This window comes from Neocloeon triangulifer, unplaced genomic scaffold (assembly GCF_031216515.1).
Source record: "Neocloeon triangulifer isolate White Clay Creek 2 clone unplaced genomic scaffold, ASM3121651v1 ptg000022l, whole genome shotgun sequence".
Taxonomy (NCBI): domain Eukaryota; kingdom Metazoa; phylum Arthropoda; class Insecta; order Ephemeroptera; family Baetidae; genus Neocloeon; species Neocloeon triangulifer.
Window position 1 is genome coordinate 399,478 of NW_026775562.1, and position 19,368 is coordinate 418,845.

Here is a 19,368-nt window from a genome sequence, read left to right on the forward strand (position 1 = left end):
GCATTGCCATTAGGCGGGCGGGTCATTATTCCTCAAGAGGGGCCGGTCACTTTTGGCCTCCATCCCTCTGTAATAAATTTAGCGTGCGCCAAAAAGACGGAAAAAAAACTGGTACCCTTTTCCATGCATAAACAAGCACCCTTATTATTATTTTGTCGCCTAGACAGACACGCGAGGAATGAACTGAATATATAAAAATGTTGCCCGTGACGTCACTGCGCTTCTGACGGCGAGAAAAGTTTCAGCAAAGCATGAAGCGGATCAGAGAGCAAGATATAAGACTGGCGGGTGATTACATCAGGGCCCAAAATAAAGAAAAGGCGCAGCAGGCACTGAGTGCGCTCCGAGGTCTCTTTCGCCCTAAAACTTTTAAAGAGTTTCATTTGCTTTGTACGAAAGGGCATATCAGGAAGGAGTAAAAAGATGTAGAGAGAATGAGAAAGAGTGAAAACCAGGCAAAGTTTCAGCCTGGCCGAAATTAAATTTGCACTTCCTACGGCATTTCATTCAACGTAGCATTAAATTTCTTCCTGCAAAATGCCGCAATCCCTTCTTATAAATTTTTCCATTTAAAAATTCTAACATACTTTCGCTTAAAAGCAAGTTTTTTTTGTCTTTCAAAATAATAATTCTCCTTACCTTGAACCCCATTTGAGTGACAAATTTTGATATGAAAAACTTATATATTTTATATTTGAAAGTCAAAATAGTCAAACAGATTTTCACTATTCGACGTCAAGCCACTTGAAGTGATAAGAAGCTTCTTTCTTCCTCTTGTTAGATTACAAAGCGTGGCTATATTTACCGAAGATAAAATTGTTTAACTTGGGCCCCTTTGAAAAAAAGCAGCTTCGTCCGTCGACTGCTCGTCTCTGTATAGCTTCTGTTTCCGAGAGTAATGAGCCCTCTGGAGGATTCTCTGCGCAAGAACAATGAGAATTCACCCCTTGTGTTCGAATTCCGATTTGGTCCAAACAAGGCTGACGTTTCCAATGGGCTGCTGTTGCTTGTCTTTCGATTCCATTCAAGTTAATGGCTAAACTTTTGTCCGACTGTAAAGCATTGTTTCCTTCTAAAAATCGGTAGGTTGGCAGTGATTTTTCTAATCAACTTCAAAATTGGTTGTCGTTAAATTTCTTAAATTCAAATTTTTTTTTAAATTTAGCAATTTTACAGTCAATTCATGGTGTTTGATTTGTAATTAGGTTTTTCATAATTGGTTATTTGAGTCGGTCGTTTATTATTCTGTCAAAAAGAATAAAGGGCTCAAATAACCTATTGATCCGAATTCAAATTCAAGCACCAAAAAGTATCAAATTATCTGGAAATTTATCTCGCAATTTCATTTTCATTTATTTAATTTTGATGGGAATAGAGAAAAAAATACATAAAAGTTCTCAAAATTTCATTTTTTAACCATACTACAAAGTCCACAAAAAAATTTATGTTTGAATGAAAAATTGCTGCAAATTTAAAAAAAATTAATTTGTAGTTTTGTTTTGAAGGAAAGAGTTAAAAATTTCATTGCATTTTCTGCTAACAAAACTCGCCCTCGCATCGATTGAAGGATATTAAATTCCAGAGCTGCCTTCTCGGAATTTGCGGCCCTTTAGCCTTTTGCCTTTTACAATTTCAACAGCCGACTGGGGGCGCGAGCGTGTATTTTTGGCTCAGATTGGATTGTAATTTGATTTATAATCGGTTCGTTCGCAAAAACCAGTCAGAGAGACGCGCATAGCTCAGCAGCTCCTCTCGCATCCCTCTCCCTGTTTCTCTTTCGTTGATTGCCCGTCCAAAACACTACACACACATCCCCAACTTGCTCCCATAACATGACTCATTCTTCGCCGCACAACAACTCAATTCCCACGCAAATTCATCCTGACGGGTGCATCACCCACCAGAAATAAATACATACACACGCGCGAGCGAATTAATTCCTCTTAGAATTTGAGCGCAGAAATGGAAATGAGGCTCCATTTACAAGAAAATGTTTTGGCACGTTTTCAAAAAAGCAAAAAACGCGTCCAGAGCCACCAGCAATTAGTGGTTAATTTGTAATTTGGAGGCGTCCCGAGTGTCACTTTTTAAATTAAGGATGACATTTTAAACAGAATTGTCTTGAAAGGATGAAAGTGCAAAATTTAAGTTTGAAAATTTTCTGATATTTGCTAAGCAAGCCATGTTCATTTTATTTTTTTAATTTTATAACAGTTTAGGGAAAAAATCATTTCTAAGATGCTTCTTTTATATCTAAAACGGGTAAAATTTTTAGAGTTTTCATTCTGCTATTTATTTAGCAATGGAATACAAAAAGAAAAAAAATTATAAATAATATTTCTTAATATATAATTTAAATTAATAATTATTTAAAATTTAAAAGTTTTTATTATAATTAAAATTTATTAATAGAATGGAAAAATGGATTTTTGGGAATAGAACGATTAAAATCGTTAAAATTAAAGAATTCTTTGAAAAAGTATACTATTTAATTATTTATATAAATGCCTATCATGAAATGCATATTCCAAATATTTAAAAAAAAATTACAATAAGTTTGGGAATAGAAAAATAAACATAAATTAGTCTGAAAAACGTTATTGAGAAAAAAAAATAATTTTGTTAAATTTGCACATTTTTGTGAAAATGTCTTAAATTTTACATCAAAATTTGTTTAATTTATAATAAATCGTTGAGCGCAAAATGAGTGCAGTTAAGCGCCGCGCTCACGCCATTTGCGCTCTGCGCTCTTGACAAGTATGATAAATTTATTGTATTAAATGATTTTCTTATTTTTACTTAGAGCTATGATTTAAATGAAGCTAGATTGAAGATTTAAAATCTTTGAAACCATTTTAATTTTCTAATTTTTAGTAAAATATTGCAAGCAACAACTTGCCATTCTGGAGTTTCTGCAATTCCTCTATAGTTAAATATAAATAATTATACCCTCCATCTATACACTTGAACTTGCGTTAGAGACAACGTTGAGCAGATTATTTTTCAGAGGTAAAAAATGATTTAAATGATTCAGTTCTTTGATAGAAAAACTTGAGTTTTATAGAATGGAATAAATACCAAAATCCTAATTTGTAGTTAACAAATTAGTTTTTATTTTTATTGTTGTTTACTTGACCACATTGTTACAAATAACATGTATACAATATTCACAATCAATTGTTGAAAATTAAAAGTTAATTTCACAATTCAGAGTCAAAATTTTTGAATGTCTTTTGCAATTTATTTTTCTCGCGCAATTTCAGTCAAATCCAGTAAAAACCTATTCATGATTAAAAAAAACGCCCTCAAACTGCTTTTCACTTTAAAACACAAACAAAGACACTTCTCTACAATAATTAGAACAGAAAGACACACGCTACGGATAAAATTTTTGAATCAGATATAACATTTTGTTCAATAATAAAAACTAAGTACTTAAATTCATTGTTTTCGAAATGTCACCGCTTTGCCATCGCCAAATGTAATTGTCTGGACCGTATTTTGCAGTGCTGTGTCGCTAATTAAATCGGCTTTACGCATTTCATAATCCGAACAACAGACATATAAATGAATAATTTTAAAACAAATATCTACCAGTGGGGAATATTTTTCATTCCACTCGTTCATACCCTTTTCATTTTGCAAAAATGCGGCAACCAACCAGAGAGTTTAAACAAAAGCGCGCACCAACAGAGCAAAAAATAAAATAAACCCCTGCTGAAAGTCTTCCAACCCTTTTCATTCCCTCCGTGCCTGTCTTGTGCATCGGTGGAGCGGCGGCGGCGGCACGTTTGTCTCTTTCACTGCAGAATTTTGTTTGTGTTTGCCGAACTCTCCGCCCGAGGAGTTTAATGATCGAAAACTGTGTCATCAAACAAATTCAGCACGTTTTCCCATTCAACGCCATCTTTTGTCTGCGGGCAACGTGCTCGAGCGCAATATTTCACCGTGGCTTTTGTTTGCCGGCTGCTCTTTCCTCATTTCAGTATCATTCGATCCGGGAGGGACTTAATTGAAAATTGGAGTGTCAATATCGACTCCATTTCGCCGGCGAGAAAAGTAGCTCGGCCGCCGAATGACAGGCGGGGTGAGTGCTTTTCCAAGTGATCCGCCGCCGACCCTTGAGAAATATATGGATTGGAAAATGTATGCGTTCCATTCCAGCTTTTACCTCCGAATATCAAAAAGATTTTATTGAGTGAGAGAGGCAGCACATCACTAAAATAAATATTCATTCGTCAAAAAAGACAAGTAGAATGTTCAAATCTATATATTGAAAGTAAATGTGCATCAAGTCAAAATGTGTGTTAAATTCTTTGCTAGATTGGTGGTGAGTTTAATCAAATAATTTTATATTTCCCTCCCAAAAATAATATTTTTTTCTAAAATTTTATTTTGCAATGATGAAACGAATAGTAATTGATAATTTAGAAGTAATAAGCTATCACTAATAATGTTGATAAATGCAAATTAATAAATGTTTTTTTTTAATGTTTTATGTAATAACTATTTATTTTTATAAGAATAAACATTTATTTTTTGGTAAAGTGGTTAATATGTAATAATTTTTACTTATTTTTAATTTAACTCCTAATTATTTACTTTTACTTCTTCTTGGTTAACATAATAATTGTCAAACTGTTCTTACAATTTATTTATATAAATTCAGTTTTTACCGTTTCTTGAGAAAAATTGGTGGCAAACCATCTCTCTAATGAATTTAAGAAAGTTTTCTTACCAGAAATGTGAATTTTATTAATCAATATGAAATGGAAAAATGAAAAAAAAAGTGTTTTGTATTTCATTTTATAAAATATTTGAGCACGACAATGTATAATTGTTTTTTCAACGTATACTCAAATGATCCGGGCTTTTTTGCAGACTGCAAAGCGTTGAGAAAAATAAAAGAGCTCAAAAAAACTTGAGTCCCTCTGCATCACAACATTCCTCCAGACACAAATTTAAAACAAATCATCTTTTCTCGCAACCAACTCGAGCGTGCCAAGCAGGCAAATTTTGCGGAAGGAGACGCGAAAAATAATAACAGGACTGAGAATAACGCACACGGCGAGAATTCTTTCCTCCTCCGACGCGCGCTCGACGCGGTATTGACATCGCCCAGAGAGAAAGAAAGAAAGAAAAGAAATATACGTATATTAAAATGCGGAGGAGCGGCGGCGAGAAAAGCACTGCGCCGGAGAACAAAGAGGAAAGGGGCCGAGGGGTGCGGCAGACAGCCTTGGAAAATTAAAATCAACCCTTAATAATGCTGGCAAGACGACGTGTCGCTCGCCAGTTGCTGTTGGAGACTTTGTCTGCAACCCCAGGGACCAATTTTCAGCTCACGTCTTGAAAAAATTGAAATACCTCAATTTAGTTCCACAAAATTGTTCCAAAGAAATTTTAATTTCAAGATTTTAATTTATTTTAATAATTGAGCCATATTATAATTGAAAAATGGTTCAATTCAACTATTGTTTTTTTTATATATTAATTGTAATAAAAAGAATTGAAAATAATAAATTCCAGATTTTTTCAGACTTTAAATTATTTGTACTGAAAAATCTATGTAAAATTGATAATTCCGCCTCCGAAAATCAAACTAAAGCCCTGGTGGATCATCGCATATTAAATTTTGAAAACAAAAAGAGAGTTCTTATCATTCAAAGTGTTTTGAGCGGCACAAAATGCCCATGAGACCAAAGTTTGGGAAAATTCAAAAGTTAAAACATCTGCGAATTTTATTCTAGAGGAAATTTGATTACAATTATGAAATTTTATGAAAAGATCTATCAGCATCTTCATCTGTAGAAGATTTTCAGATCATAATCATGTATTTTCTGTGATAAAAAAGAATTGAAATATCTTGAAATGTTACATTAAGCTTTTCACCGTTTAGAGAATGAGAAACTTCAGAAAATAAATGTGATAATTTTAGAAAAAAGAAAAAAAGTGATAATTTCAGTAAAAAAAATTAATGCTAGAACAAATTTTCCGCGTTGATTAATTTAAAACTATAAATTTTTATCCGAAATTATTGTCTATAAAATGTATTTTGCATAATTATACAAATAAAAATATATACTAGCACCTTTTTTAATGTCAGTTGCATGTAGAGGAAATTTTCAAGTCACTTTTTTCTGGTTAAAAATGTAAAAATTATTTCAAATTTAATTTTTCGCCATTTGATGTTAAAATCAGTACTTTTATAAAGCTGGGATTTATCAACAATCTAAATGAGAATTGGCGAAACACCAAAAGCCATTCTTTCCTTCAACGAAAGTAATTATCCCTTGTAATCAATAGCGAAAAGCACCACTGCGGCATTTTTGCCGATAAAAGTGACCCTTCGACTGATCCGGCCCTTATCGCCGTTTTCCACCAGAGGAGCTCCGGCTCGCTTGCGGACGCTGCATACCAAATTTATTTGCACACGCTTTGGCCTCTGACCTAAAATTATTCCCGCTCTGATAACTCAAGTAGGGCGTCTGCTGCGGAATCTTAATGGCCGCAGAATGTGCCCTCGTCGCTCGGCAAATAAACTATATAAGCCGGATTCTGAGGGCAGCGGAAACTTTGAAATTTCATCCTTGGCGCTGGCAACGTGCTCTCGGGAGAGACGACCCGAATTAGGCGTTTGCGGACGGACAGAGCGACTGAGCGAGTTGCAAGTGGCAAATTGGGCGAAAAAAATTGGGGCTAATGTTCGAGGAAGTTTTGAGACCGCCCAAATCCGGGATTGCGGTTGATAATTTTGTTATGACAGACCGAAACTTCAGAGCTCCTCAAATTATATTCAATTTCTCATTTATCTTAGGTTTAAATTGAATGTCAAATAAATATTATAGTGGTTTATTGAATTAACAAAAAAACTCCATAATATTAGTTTGAAACGTGAGGATTTTTTGAGTAGCATCTGGATTGAAAAATTACCATTTTGTATAAAAACTTTTAAGCATTAAAATGTATTCAAATAATTTTATACTGATTTAAAAAAAAATTTGTTCGTCTTTTAATTATCTTTATTTAATTTTAATAAAAGATGACAATGTATTAATAGTAATAAAAGTTAAAGCTATATTATTATTTAAAAAAAAAATAATTAGTTATTTAAACCTTTTAATATAATTTTAATACATTATCAATAATAATGTTATTATTAATATTTTATTTTTATTTGTACCTTTTTCACACATTTCAACTTCTTTGCTTTTTTTGCTTATACTTGTGTGTAAAAATTAAAAAAAAAAAAACTTCCATGATCCTTTCTTAATTTCTCTGTACCAACGGGTTTGCGTAAAGGATTTAAATAAATAATTCATAGCTATTCTGCAAGACGTTTTCGTGAGAACTAATGACGATGAATATAATTTATATGTACTATTAAATGATTCCATGTCACACCAACCAATTTTCGATTACTGAAAGGATTGGCAAGTCCTGAGCTAGTCTCTCGCGTTCCATCATCATTTTTCATCAGTTCGGATTACGCGAATTTTGCAACTTTCAGTCTCGTGCACGCGGGCTGGAAGCTCGGATTGGCTGCAATAAATCTCTCGAGATGGCAATCTTTTTAAGCGGAGCAAAGACTCGTCGTCGGTTTAATTGAATAAAACAAAGGCGCACCCTGCAAGAGGTTTAAAATGAAAAATGCGCCGCGCCCTTATCAGCCCCGGCCGGCGCAATAACTCTTTCTTTTTGTTTTCATCCCAACGCCCGGGAATGAAAGTTTCTTTTACGACCTTTGCTTCAAACTTTATGACCGTTTGAAATTTGCACTTTTTGGAATAATCCCTCGTAAATTTTGGCGAAAAATTAAGTTGTCATGAAAAAAAAACTTTATTTTTGCATGTGCAAAATTGCTGGATAATCAAAACTTTTCTTAAAAAATTGTGATTATTTCTTAAATGAAGGGACAGAGCTGAAGTTTCTGATGAGGCATCAATTGTGTTAAAAAAAAATTAAAAAAATCTAGTCAATGTAAAACAATCAATCAAAAATGCTTAAATAATTCAATTTATATTTTTATTCTTTTTTTATGAAAATTTCTATTTGGACTCTTCTAAAAAATCATTTTAATTCAGGATTGCCAACTTGAGGCTGTTCAGACCTGTTTTAATCACTTAGGAGGTACAACAAGTTATCGAGCGGCGAGGGTAAATAAGAAGTGGAGCGATTCCTTCGGGGGCCTCCCTCGCTCCGCTGACTGGTCAGGCGGCCACCCTCTTGTATTATTCACTGCAGGTTATGCAACCTGCCCGGCACCGGTGTGTCTCCCGGCCGACTTGGAGGCATACGTGGCAGGCGCCCCTCCCGAATAATTTTATTTATCGCAACCACCCGCAGCTCGATTTTATCTGTCGACTCTGCTGCTTGAGGTGAGCTTGCGTGTCTCCGAACCGCGACTGCTCTTTTCGCTGCTTTCTGAGAGAGGAAGTCTTTGAAATTGAATGGGAAGCCTGTTGTTCCACGGATGTTAATATTTTATTTTTTTATCGAAGTTTAGGATTTTTGAGAATGATGGAAAATTGTGACTTTGTGAATATTTAATTTTAAATAATGGTAAAGCAAAGAAAATAAATATTATTCTCCTTCATTAAACAAAAATTTTATGGATTTTCTCCTTCATTATATTCTCTTTTTTAAATGATCGTTAGTATGATTAGAACATCATTATTATAAATTAGTTGTATTTTTATTCTAACTTCAAAGAAACGTTTCAAAATAACTCAAATTAAATTTTAATAGCATAATTATAATATAATTAAATAAATTAAAATTATTATTATAATTGTAAGTTGTTGCAATAAATGTTTTTTAATAAAATAATTTTGTTCGATGCATTCCAGTAAAATTATCCAGAATATTTAGAATGTTGCAAATAATCTACCTATTACAATGTTTTTTCTAATTATACGTTTTTTCTACTAGATCTTCAGTCTGCAAATATTTGCTTTGCTAAAATATTCAACGGAAACTAAAAAAACGTTGAAAAACGTTTTGATCCAGTAAAGCAATCGCCTCTTTATGCAAATCCCCTTTTTTCCTCCATTAAATTCACTGTTTTTGTTTACCATGTCAGTGAAGTTAAAATTTCAAAAGCACTCAACTGACAAAATCAATCCGAACTCGAATAATTCTGTCACAAAGTTTAATCTGCGTGTCGAATTGGATTGAATTCAAATTGATGAATCATTTTTTGTCTGATATCTCTCGACAGCTAAAAAAAACAGAGGTCGTCGGATTCGCCGAAATGATAATGCGCGGGCCGACGAAAGCGGGCCATTATTATTTGCTGGGCAAATATTTGCCCAGCGAGAGCTGCACATCACGGACGTTTCCCATTTTGCCGAGGGCGGGCGACTCGCAAAAACAACAACATAACAAGCAAGAGAGAGAAAGTCGTCAGCGCGACGAACGCGATAAGAGGCGTGTCTGCTCGTTATATAATTAGGCATGCAGTGTCACATGCGACCAGATTTAGATTTTTCGCGCACCAGGTGCCAGAATAAAACGTACCCATTGTACTTCAAGACTCACTTTTTACACTGAGCAGGCGACAATTTTATAATAAATCGTCAAAGAAGATGGAAATTTTCAACTTTGGGGCCAAAATGTGTTAATATTCCTTCCGCCCGAATGCATAATATTTTTTTTCGCACCCTCGGAAGTGCAAATTACCATTATTGGCGTGCGGCCCTGCCTTGTTTTGTTGCTGCTGTCGGTTTTATTTCTGTTTTTATGGAGCTTATTCGAGCAGCGGCGGCCAAATTTATGGCCCACTGTGGGTTGTGCGAGCAGAACACGCGCCGATTCTTATCTTCTGCACTTTGGGGCCGCGGCAGAAAAACGAAAGAGGAACTCAAAAAGCTCTCAATTCGCATAAAAGGGGCTGAATTCGCTATGGCAAAAAGGGAGGCGCGACCAAATTGGGCGCTTAAGAACTTCCTTCATAAGAGAAATGGTACTATAAATCATAAAAAATTCGTTTCGATTTGTTAAAATTTAAAAAAAATAAATTATTTTTCACTTTTGTTCCACCTTTTAAACAAGTAAATTAAAAGGTAAAAACTTGAAAAATAATAAAAATTCTATGCGGCCAAAAATCAAGGTTTAATACCACTTTTTTATATCAAATGATTGGGTTTATTTTCATATTGTTGGAAGTTGGAAAACCGTTGAAGTGCAACAATTAAAAATTTCACTATTTTAACTTATAATGACTCATTTTACATAGTAAAATCAAGTCTTTGCTTTTTTTGAATTATTGGATGAAAATTTTAAATAAGTCATACATTGTTGTAAAGACTTATTTTGACCATTTAAATAAGGAGTCCTAAAAAAGAGCCAAGCGGCAAAAATCAAATTTTTTATTTTATTACTGCGAATAATTCAGGCAAGCTTTAGTTATAGTTGCTGCATTTTAATTGCTCTTCATATATTTAATTATTTTATTTCAAATTAAAGTGTTCTGAATTTAATCAGCTACTGAATACAAAAATTATGATAATTATTAAGAAAATTAACATGGAAATGATTAAAAAAATTATATTTAAGAGTGGCTTTCAATTTTCTTAGAAATAGCTTATCTGCTGAATAACAAGGTTGTTCAGTTTGAATATCGTGAAATCGTCTTTTATCTATGCTATAGCCATGTATAAGATTAATTTTTCTTTTTAAATTTTTCCTGGAACTTGAAAAAAAATATTGTAAGGGTTTGATTTGCGAAAGTTAGAGTTATTAATTTTCCTAATAACGTATTTTTGTTGGAATAACTTTTGTATACAACTTGAATTAAAATAATAAATCTTCCTCTAATTTAATTTTCTTACAACTGGACTGATTATTAAAATTTTCCGCGAAATTTCATTCAATGAACCTCGGAAATTGATTCCCTTTGAGGAATATTCGCTGAAAGGGTTAAATGAAATAATTTCAGCCGTGGGGCTGCAGAACAAGAAAGGGTGAAAGAGGCGAGGACTAATTAATCAGAAAATCACACCGGCGGAAGCGCAGAGCCGACGATAAATCACCGGCGGCGGAGGGCGTGTGAGTGTGTGTATGTGTGTCTGGCTGGTTGCCTACCTGAGGCGCACGAGATCCATTCCTTCACGCTGACCGCGGGTTTGACCCTGTTGGCTGAATTCGCGAGTGCTGAGCTCGCGAGCGACGCCGCTTTTTGCGGCTGTAGTAAGTGTGCGGAGTAGGAGTTTTACACACGAGAGAGCCGGTGCGTGCGTTCGTTGGCCTGCTCGTCAGTCAATCTGAGTGTCTGCCGAGCCAACGACTGGGGTGGCGTGTGGTCGATAAAAGAGGGCGCCGGCTAGGGTGGCAGCTGCAGCTTCGCCGCCCCGACGCCAGAGGCCATCACGGCTTGGCCCCGAATTCGCGCAGCCAAAGCACGTGCTTCGTCAGCTCTGCTCAACGCACTCTCGCCAATTTCAATGAGATTTAATTTACTATGGTGTGCCTTAGTAACTTTTTTGAAATAAAAAATTTAAAAAAAATTTGTATGAATTTGACGATTTTACACCGCTTTGTTTAATTTTTGTTTTTTCAATCTCTTTTAAACTAAATTCTGACAACGGATCTTTGCGAATTTTGTGAAGATTGAATAATTGTGAGGTTAATTTATGTTTTAAATTAAAACTTTTTGAAATTCTTTCATTGGTTTTCAAACACACAATATTATTGAACCTTAGCTCCCAAAACAACGCTATATAAGGTTAATTTTTTTCCTCAAATGCATATTTATTAATCTAGTTGGTCATTTTGACAACATCTTTGCGTTGAAACTTGCTGTGGCCACCCAAGTAAGATATAAAATAAAATCATTCTGAATATATTTATAAACTTTTTTAACGTAGTTTTTTTATGCTTATTCTCTTATTAACAACATTACCTGGGGCTTCTTTTAAAATATTACAATTGGAGACTGAAAATGCTAATTAATCAAAGAAAAAAGCAGACGCATTACATTCCCCTTTTTTCACCAAAATTTTCCTTCTGATATAGATTTGCAGCCAAACCTTTGCTCTCCTAATAAATTAATAATAATTAATTATTAAAAAATTTAAATTTTATAATAAATATAAGAGGACAGCTTTTTAATCTAAAATTCTAAAATTTTCTCCAAACTTGTGGAATCTTTTTATCATTGCTTTTGAAATATGCAACTCCCCATTTATAAAGCCATATGTACTTTTTAACATATTTTAAATAATATTTTTTAATTCAGCATAACTTTCATTTTTATTTAATTTATCTATTTCAAAATTTTTTGTTTTTTAGCTTGTAACGTGATTTGACTATCGTTTATTAGGAAATAAATATATTTTTGTTTTATTTGTTTTGAGACGAGTCGCAATTTAATTAAAACAAGCATTGCCCGACCAAACTCAAACCCCGATTGCTGACAAATTGAAAAAAAAATATCAATTTCGCAAAACATGGAGTCGCCTAATTGACAAGCGCGCAATCAAAGCAGAGGTAATTGCCTCATAGCTACGGATTCAAACTGACTGCGGAGTGCTAATGCAAATTGATGGGTTCGCCGATTGGACGTATCGAATCGATCCGCTCTCTCAGGTGACAATTACAAATTTGGCTCATTTCGCTTCCGTTAGATAGACGAGCTGGTACGATTTGCACTGAGATGAAAAAAGAATGAGAGCGAAAACTCCTCTGCCTACGCAAAAGTTCTCCTTTCGGGCTGGGAGGGAGAAAAGAACCAAGTAATTGAGGGCTACCGCACTGAAGAAGACCAAGTAAGAAAGAGAAAGGATGAGAAAAGACGAGTCCGGGGAGAAAACGGACGCGAGTTGGGCACGCAATGGCTAGTAAGTAATTGATGCCAAGCGATTTTCTTCCTTGTTTGCCTTGGATGAACAAGCCAGAGGAAGCTAATTAAGTTGGCGAAAAATACAAATATATAAGGAAGATGAAAAAAAGTTGATATAAATTTCAGCATATAAATTTTCTAGATTATGATACTTGTATTTTTTCCAATAAAATGTTCAGGAAGGTTATATTTTTTTAACTTAAAAAATTAACGATATAAAAAAGCAACATATTTATAATTTAACAATCAAACTGGAAAAAAGTGACTTTGAAGGCTCAAATTTAAGGTAAAAATAGTTCTTTATTAAGCAAAAAAGTGTAATACGTTTTTTGAGTGCCATTTTTATACAAATACTCGACGAGATTTTAAATTTAAATTATATTCTATAAAATTTAAAACATTGATTTAAAAAAAAGGAAGGAAAATTCTATAGTTTTCCTCACAAATTAAATTGTTTTCTTGATTTGCAATGAAATCAACATATCTCATCTTTTTTATTTTACTAAAAGTCCTAAAACGTCTTTTGCGACAAATGTCAAGCTAGCAACTCAAGAGAAACTACTTGAACTTGTATAGTTTCGAGGACTATAAGGAAAGTCGCAAACTGTGTAGCCAGTCGTATATAGTCTCTTATCTCGAGAGTTTTGCTTTCCCTCTTGTTATTTGCAGTTGGGAAATTCTTGGCTGGTGCAAGAGCAGCCCGCCGTGAAAGAGGGTCTTTAGGACATCGAAACCGTTCTCCGCAAAAATTCGCCCCAGGTGCAGCGTCGAGTTACCAAAAGTCAGATTTTCGGGCGCTCCGCCGACGCAAAATGTTCGGAGACTTCTTCGGATGCGCCCTTGTGAAATATTGCCCGGAAAAGAATCTGCTGTGCCTCGGGGAAAGAAAAGTAGAAGTGGAGTTCCCCCCGTGACCCCGTCGGTATTTATCTCAAAGAACTTGCTCGTACTTGGCTCCCATGCGAATTTCGGGAGGAGCTGGCAGAAGCGAGGGCAGCGAGTGGCACAAATCGGAAAATCGAGTGAGAGGGTCGCATTTCAGATTTTGGATGGCTCTATAAGATTGCAACGACATAAGGAGGAATCCCCCAGTGGAGTTTGAAAATTACAAAAAAATAGTAGTTAAACCTAAATTAACAATATAATTTTTAACTACAAATAAACATTTTTATATTTAAATAATTAATTTTTAAGAAAATTTTATATATTATTTTCATTTTATTTCATTTTTTTTAATTTGGAATTTTATTCAATTTTAGTATTATTGGTTTTTGTCTTACTTAATCAAAGGATTCCTTTAAAATTTAAACACTTTTCAATTGCCGAACTCCATTCTGAACAGTCGATGAAAATTATTTTCGGGTAGAGAAAATTCAAATCGCTTTGTCTGCGTCACAACCGTTTCGAGAATCGATAAAAACTGTGATAGATTTACTCTCCTATCGTTTATAGGAAAAGGGTTGGCAACGAGTCAAAACCCCGGGCCCTTTTTTGCACGTAATGGAAACACGTGTGTGACTCACCGTTGGGGTCACCGGGCAGTCGCGGCTTTCCGTCGCTCCATTCATCATCTGCAACAAACAAACAAAAAATTAACAAATCGGAAAATGAATTACATTCAAGTTTCGAATTTAACATTCAAGAAAAAACTTTGTTCTTATTAAAAAAATTGTTTCTCTGAAAAGTTTCTAATCCTTTTATGCGAGCAACAGTTTTCATTTCTAAATTTTTGCATGTAATAATTTTGGTGGAAAAACGTCCGCAAGGGGATGATCGAATGCCGCGATTACTAATTCAGAGTGGGCACGGCTGCCGGTTGCATAACGAGCAGGCGGAAAATGAATAGGCGCCGGTTGCGCCGTGCTGCGCCATAAATGCTGTCGCCTTTATTGCCGTCATGCTGCTTCATGAAATTTTAATTCTGTCTTTTTGCAGACCAAGATGACGCGCCCGTGTCTCTTCGCCTGCGTCCCCCTGCTTTCCATTTTCCCAGCAGCCCACCCAGACTTTGAACAGAGCAGTGAATGAAAGTTGTGCTGATGTTGATGCTGCTGCGGTGAGAGAGAGAAGAGAGCTCAGCGTGCGCATGATTATTGTTTAATAAGTAATGATCAGAGTGGGCGAGCTCGGCTCGTTTTGCTCTTGGAAATTAATTAAAAGTTTCAAAACTGTTGAGCCCTTAATTCCATCAGGCTCCTAACTTCGTGGCCCCGTGACTGCTGATGATTTTCAATTTGCATTTTGATGAATAAGATAAGCAGCAAAAAAAATATATTTTAAAATAAATAAATTGTCATAATTAACTACTTAGTTCAATGCTCAATCTGTGTGTTTTAAAAAATGTATAGAAAATGTTTAAAAATAAAATTCTTAAGCCAAGTTTCAATTTAAATTAATTAAGTTGGTTAAAATTATTTGGTATTTTTTATTAAATATTTTTGCAATGAAAGTTTTAAATAATCTTAAATGTTTTAAATCCAAAGTCTTTACAAAAATGGTTAGCTACAATTTCCAACTGTTTTTCAATGAATGCGAATAAATGATATTTTTGTAAAGATTTTGACTCACTTTGACTATGGTTATAAGAAGCCTTAATTGCTAAAAATATTTATTCTTTTTTACTTGTAGATTTATTAGTATAATTTTTTAAGTTTTTAGTTAATAATTAGTTATATTCATAAAAAATTTCAAGATTGAGAAAAAACAATTTCATTGGTTAAGAAAAACAGTATTTTTGGAGAATTAAGAATAAATAAAATTTCAATATCGTTACACGTATCTTTGAATCTTCACTCAAAGTTTAAAAAGTGCAAACATCTCTTGCGAAATGCCGGACCAGTATATATTTCTCATCTCATTGAAAATCTCAGCGCCTCACTCTGCTCTCGACTGCACATCTCACAAAGTTTGTTTTGTGCTGCAGTTGCAGAAAGTTTTTGCCGCTTCTCAGTGCAGAGCGCAGTGCAGCAGCAAAGGAATGAAAAAGCAGTGTTTGAAGGGTGGAAATTTCTCTGTCTCTCTCTCCGCGAGTGTCTATTGCAAAAGCAGCGAAATTGAAATGCAGCTCGCCTGCACCCGGGGCACTGACCTATTTCGACCCGCTTGGGTCGGCCGGGTTCAACCCGATGGACAATCCATCTCGCTCTCCCCATTACGTTCTGCTTTATTATGACAAACAGCGCCGCGAAAATGAGCAACGCGCGCGCTTATTCTAATTTCCGCGCTAAAGCCTGCTCATTATGAATTTCGAGGTATGGTCGCTGCCAAGAGCTCACCGCACACCCCATTATTTCCTCTGGCTTTTGCTATAAAAAAATGGACTACAATGCTGCTTTAGTTTCGATTTTCATAACTTTTACTTTTCAAGAATAATGAAAAAAGGAAAGAAAACTTTATCATTAAAAAACAGCAAAATATACAAATAAATGAAAAAAATTTACAATACATTGCAGAAAATTATGTGCATGTTTTTTGAAAATTCCATTTTCCTTGTTGTGTTTAAAAACTTCCTTTTAATATCAAAGCATATTGAATATTGAATTTGAATGATTTTTAATATGAATTACGCTGATTATCATTGTTTCTCATTAAAATAAAAAAGTATTCAAGAATTTTATTATAGAACGGAAGAAAATATTTTTTGTAGTAGAATTTTACGATCGAGGGTTTGAATGATGATTTGAATTTAAAGTCAGATTTTCCTCGATGGGTTTTTTGAGTTGTTTATTGTTTAAGTAAAACAATATATGCTGCTCTACGTGTTTCAGCTGCGGCCATAATTCATGAGCTGTGAAATCATTTTGAAAAGAATGAGTTGAAAAATCAATTTTTAATAAACATTTTCGCGTTTTGTTTTGTGTAAAATTGCACTCTTAAATAATTTTCCACGAAAAAGTGTTACTTTAAAAAAAAATATTAAAAAAAAAATTGATGTTTGTACTAATTCTTGTCAAAATGATTACACAGCTCATGAATTATAGCTGCAGCTCGCAGCCGAAACATTTAGCGCAGGATATTGTTTTTTCTTAACAAAGTAAATAACCCACAAACTCTTCGAGAAAAAGAGAACTTTAAATTCAAATCACCAAGGAGGAATATTATTTGAACATTAAAATTGATTTAAATTAAAAAATGCACTTAAATTGAAACAGCAAATAAATAAATTTATTAATTTACTTTAAAAATAATTTTATTCTGCTCTATTGATAACTATTTTTGTAATAAATTTAATTTAAATATTTTTTTATTAAAAATAATTAAGCATAAAAATTGCTAAAGGTGGCTTATACCAAACAATTTGATATTCTCCTACCAAAAAATTGTTTGTCTTTTAATTTAAAATTTGTATAACAATTTGTAACAAGAGACATCAATTGGCCTCAGAAGCATTTATGCTACTGATTTCTAGATATAGAAATGTCTGCTTCGCACATGATGCATAAAATATTTATTCTTAATTCATTTTGCCCAAATCTTTCTACTTAAAAAAATGCAATATTTTTAATGGATTTTTCTCTATGATTTTGAGATTTGAAGAAACACAATAACTTTTGCGTTTCAACTTTCAATGCATTAGGGAGGAAAGCGGTCAACGTTTCCCCACATGGGTGTTAGATTCACTTTTCGACACGTTGTAAAAGCCATCGAGTTAAACACAGGCTCATATCTATACCTATGTACACACACGCACCCCTAGCTAAACCCTGCTTTCTCGTTACTCCTCGCTGACGAGGCTCCCACATTATATGCCGCTCATCCCAAAGAATAATGTTTCATTTCAATTGTAAGGCTTCCTTCTTGCAGCTCCCCCAATTAAAAAGCGTCGGCCGGCGTAATTGTACCCAAGTGTGCGCGCCGGTTGCCTAACCTGCAGTCGCGCGAAGCGAACGAAAATCGCTCGCCAGGAGAATGAAAAGGAAAGATATGATGTATACGTGAGCGCGCGGTATCAGATTTCCTGTTTGCCAGATTGATTGATTGCGCGTCGCGAGCTCGGCGACATTATTATTTATAGCATTATGTATTGCGTCTCAAATATGTGGATGCGCATTTAATTTCCAGCTCGGCTTATTGATTGATAGATGTGAGCAAGCTTCAAATTGACGGATAAGCAAAATGTTCACCGAAAATTAGCATGGAAATTGAAGGAAACAATAGATCTTTAAAATATCAAAATAAAAATTAATTTCTCCACTGAAACTTTATTTATTTATGCGCAACTTGCTGCTTATTATTTTCACCTTAACTATAATTATTCTTTTAGTTTATAACTTCATATCTATTTTTTCCCTCCAGCTATTTCTTTTTATCATTTCGAGAAAGCATTTTTTATTGATGCAGAATATTCTGAGATATCATCAAATTAATGTTGGATCACATAATTTGAAATAATCGTTCTCCAGAATTGATCAAAAACCACTATGAGCCAAAAAATTTGGTTCTTTTTTGCAATTTTTTATTATATTTATTTAAAAAGACTAATTTTTGGTGAAACTTTTTGCATTCATTGGAAAATATCAATCGTTTGCTAGCATTAATTTTAACCAGGCGCGTGTCCTTTTTGAGTTTAAGGAAATCGAAAATTAATAATATGTGTTTTATTTTTCACCGTAGCTCTTCTTTGATAACAGGATTTCGTCAATCTATATAAACTTGGAAATCCTCTTACTGAATCAGAGCCCTCGAGTCTGATTCTTTGAGCGGGATTTGCCAATTCTATTTCAGCCTTTCGGCTTTACATAATTCAACCCCGATGTAAAATTGCAGAAAACCATTGAAAATAATACGGAGGAAACACCGGGCCATGATTAAATACCAAGTATCTTCACTTTTTTTTTTTTTAAAGAAACTACTAAAATGACAAAAAAAATTATAAAAGGGGAGGGAAATAGTTTTTGTTTTTCAATTTGATATCAGAATATTTTCTAAACAAGTTTTTTAAGTTTTAATTTTGCGTTTCCTCATTGCTTTTTTTGTTTAAAAAAAAAAAAAATAACCTGCTCTCTATAGCAAAAATCTCAAAATAGAAATTAGAAGAAAGTGGACTTAATTTTCAAACACTTAAAAATTGTTAGCACAATTTTAATCTTTTCTCGGCTTATTTGTCTACAACAAAAAATTGTTCCTGTGCAAAATTTCTATTTACGTTTTTACAGCTGGTTGTACCTGAAAGGGACCGGTCCTCGTTGTCGGCCTCTTCGGCGATCTTTTTGGAGCAACAATCGGACTTTGGGCAACAATGGCTGCACATGATGGAAAAAGCGGCAGTGCCGGCGCGGTGCTAATGGAGCGGCGGCATTTTGGAGCTGGGCTCTCTAACTGAGGCTTAGGGCTCGTGTTTGGAGCGAAAGGGTGTTTCTCGGTGGCGGGGGGTTGCATGGAAACACATGCGCCGAGCACCACCCCAAGGTGGCTCGAACTGCCGAGCCGGGCCACCAAGTAAATGCAGCGCCTCGCGCGCTCTCCTCGTCAAACTAAACATTTTATGCACACACACCGCACGTGAAATTTATGACCCCTGATGATGC

At 34.5% G+C, this 19,368-nt stretch overlaps 1 protein-coding gene across 30 annotated transcripts in view; it reads right to left on the reverse strand.

Annotated features, from left to right (window-relative positions):
• Positions 1–19,368, reverse strand: part of LOC132204715 (coiled-coil domain-containing protein AGAP005037) — a 99,837-nt gene that overhangs the window by 17,995 nt on the left and 62,474 nt on the right. For all 30 annotated transcript variants that reach the window (XR_009442548.1, XM_059633398.1, XM_059633395.1 and 27 more), the window contains exon 5: positions 14,365–14,412. Coding sequence is in view for 29 of the 30 variants with exons in the window: in XM_059633398.1 (XP_059489381.1) it covers positions 14,365–14,412 (48 nt within the window). In the remaining variant the exon portion in view is untranslated. The remainder of the gene's footprint in view (positions 1–14,364; positions 14,413–19,368) is intronic.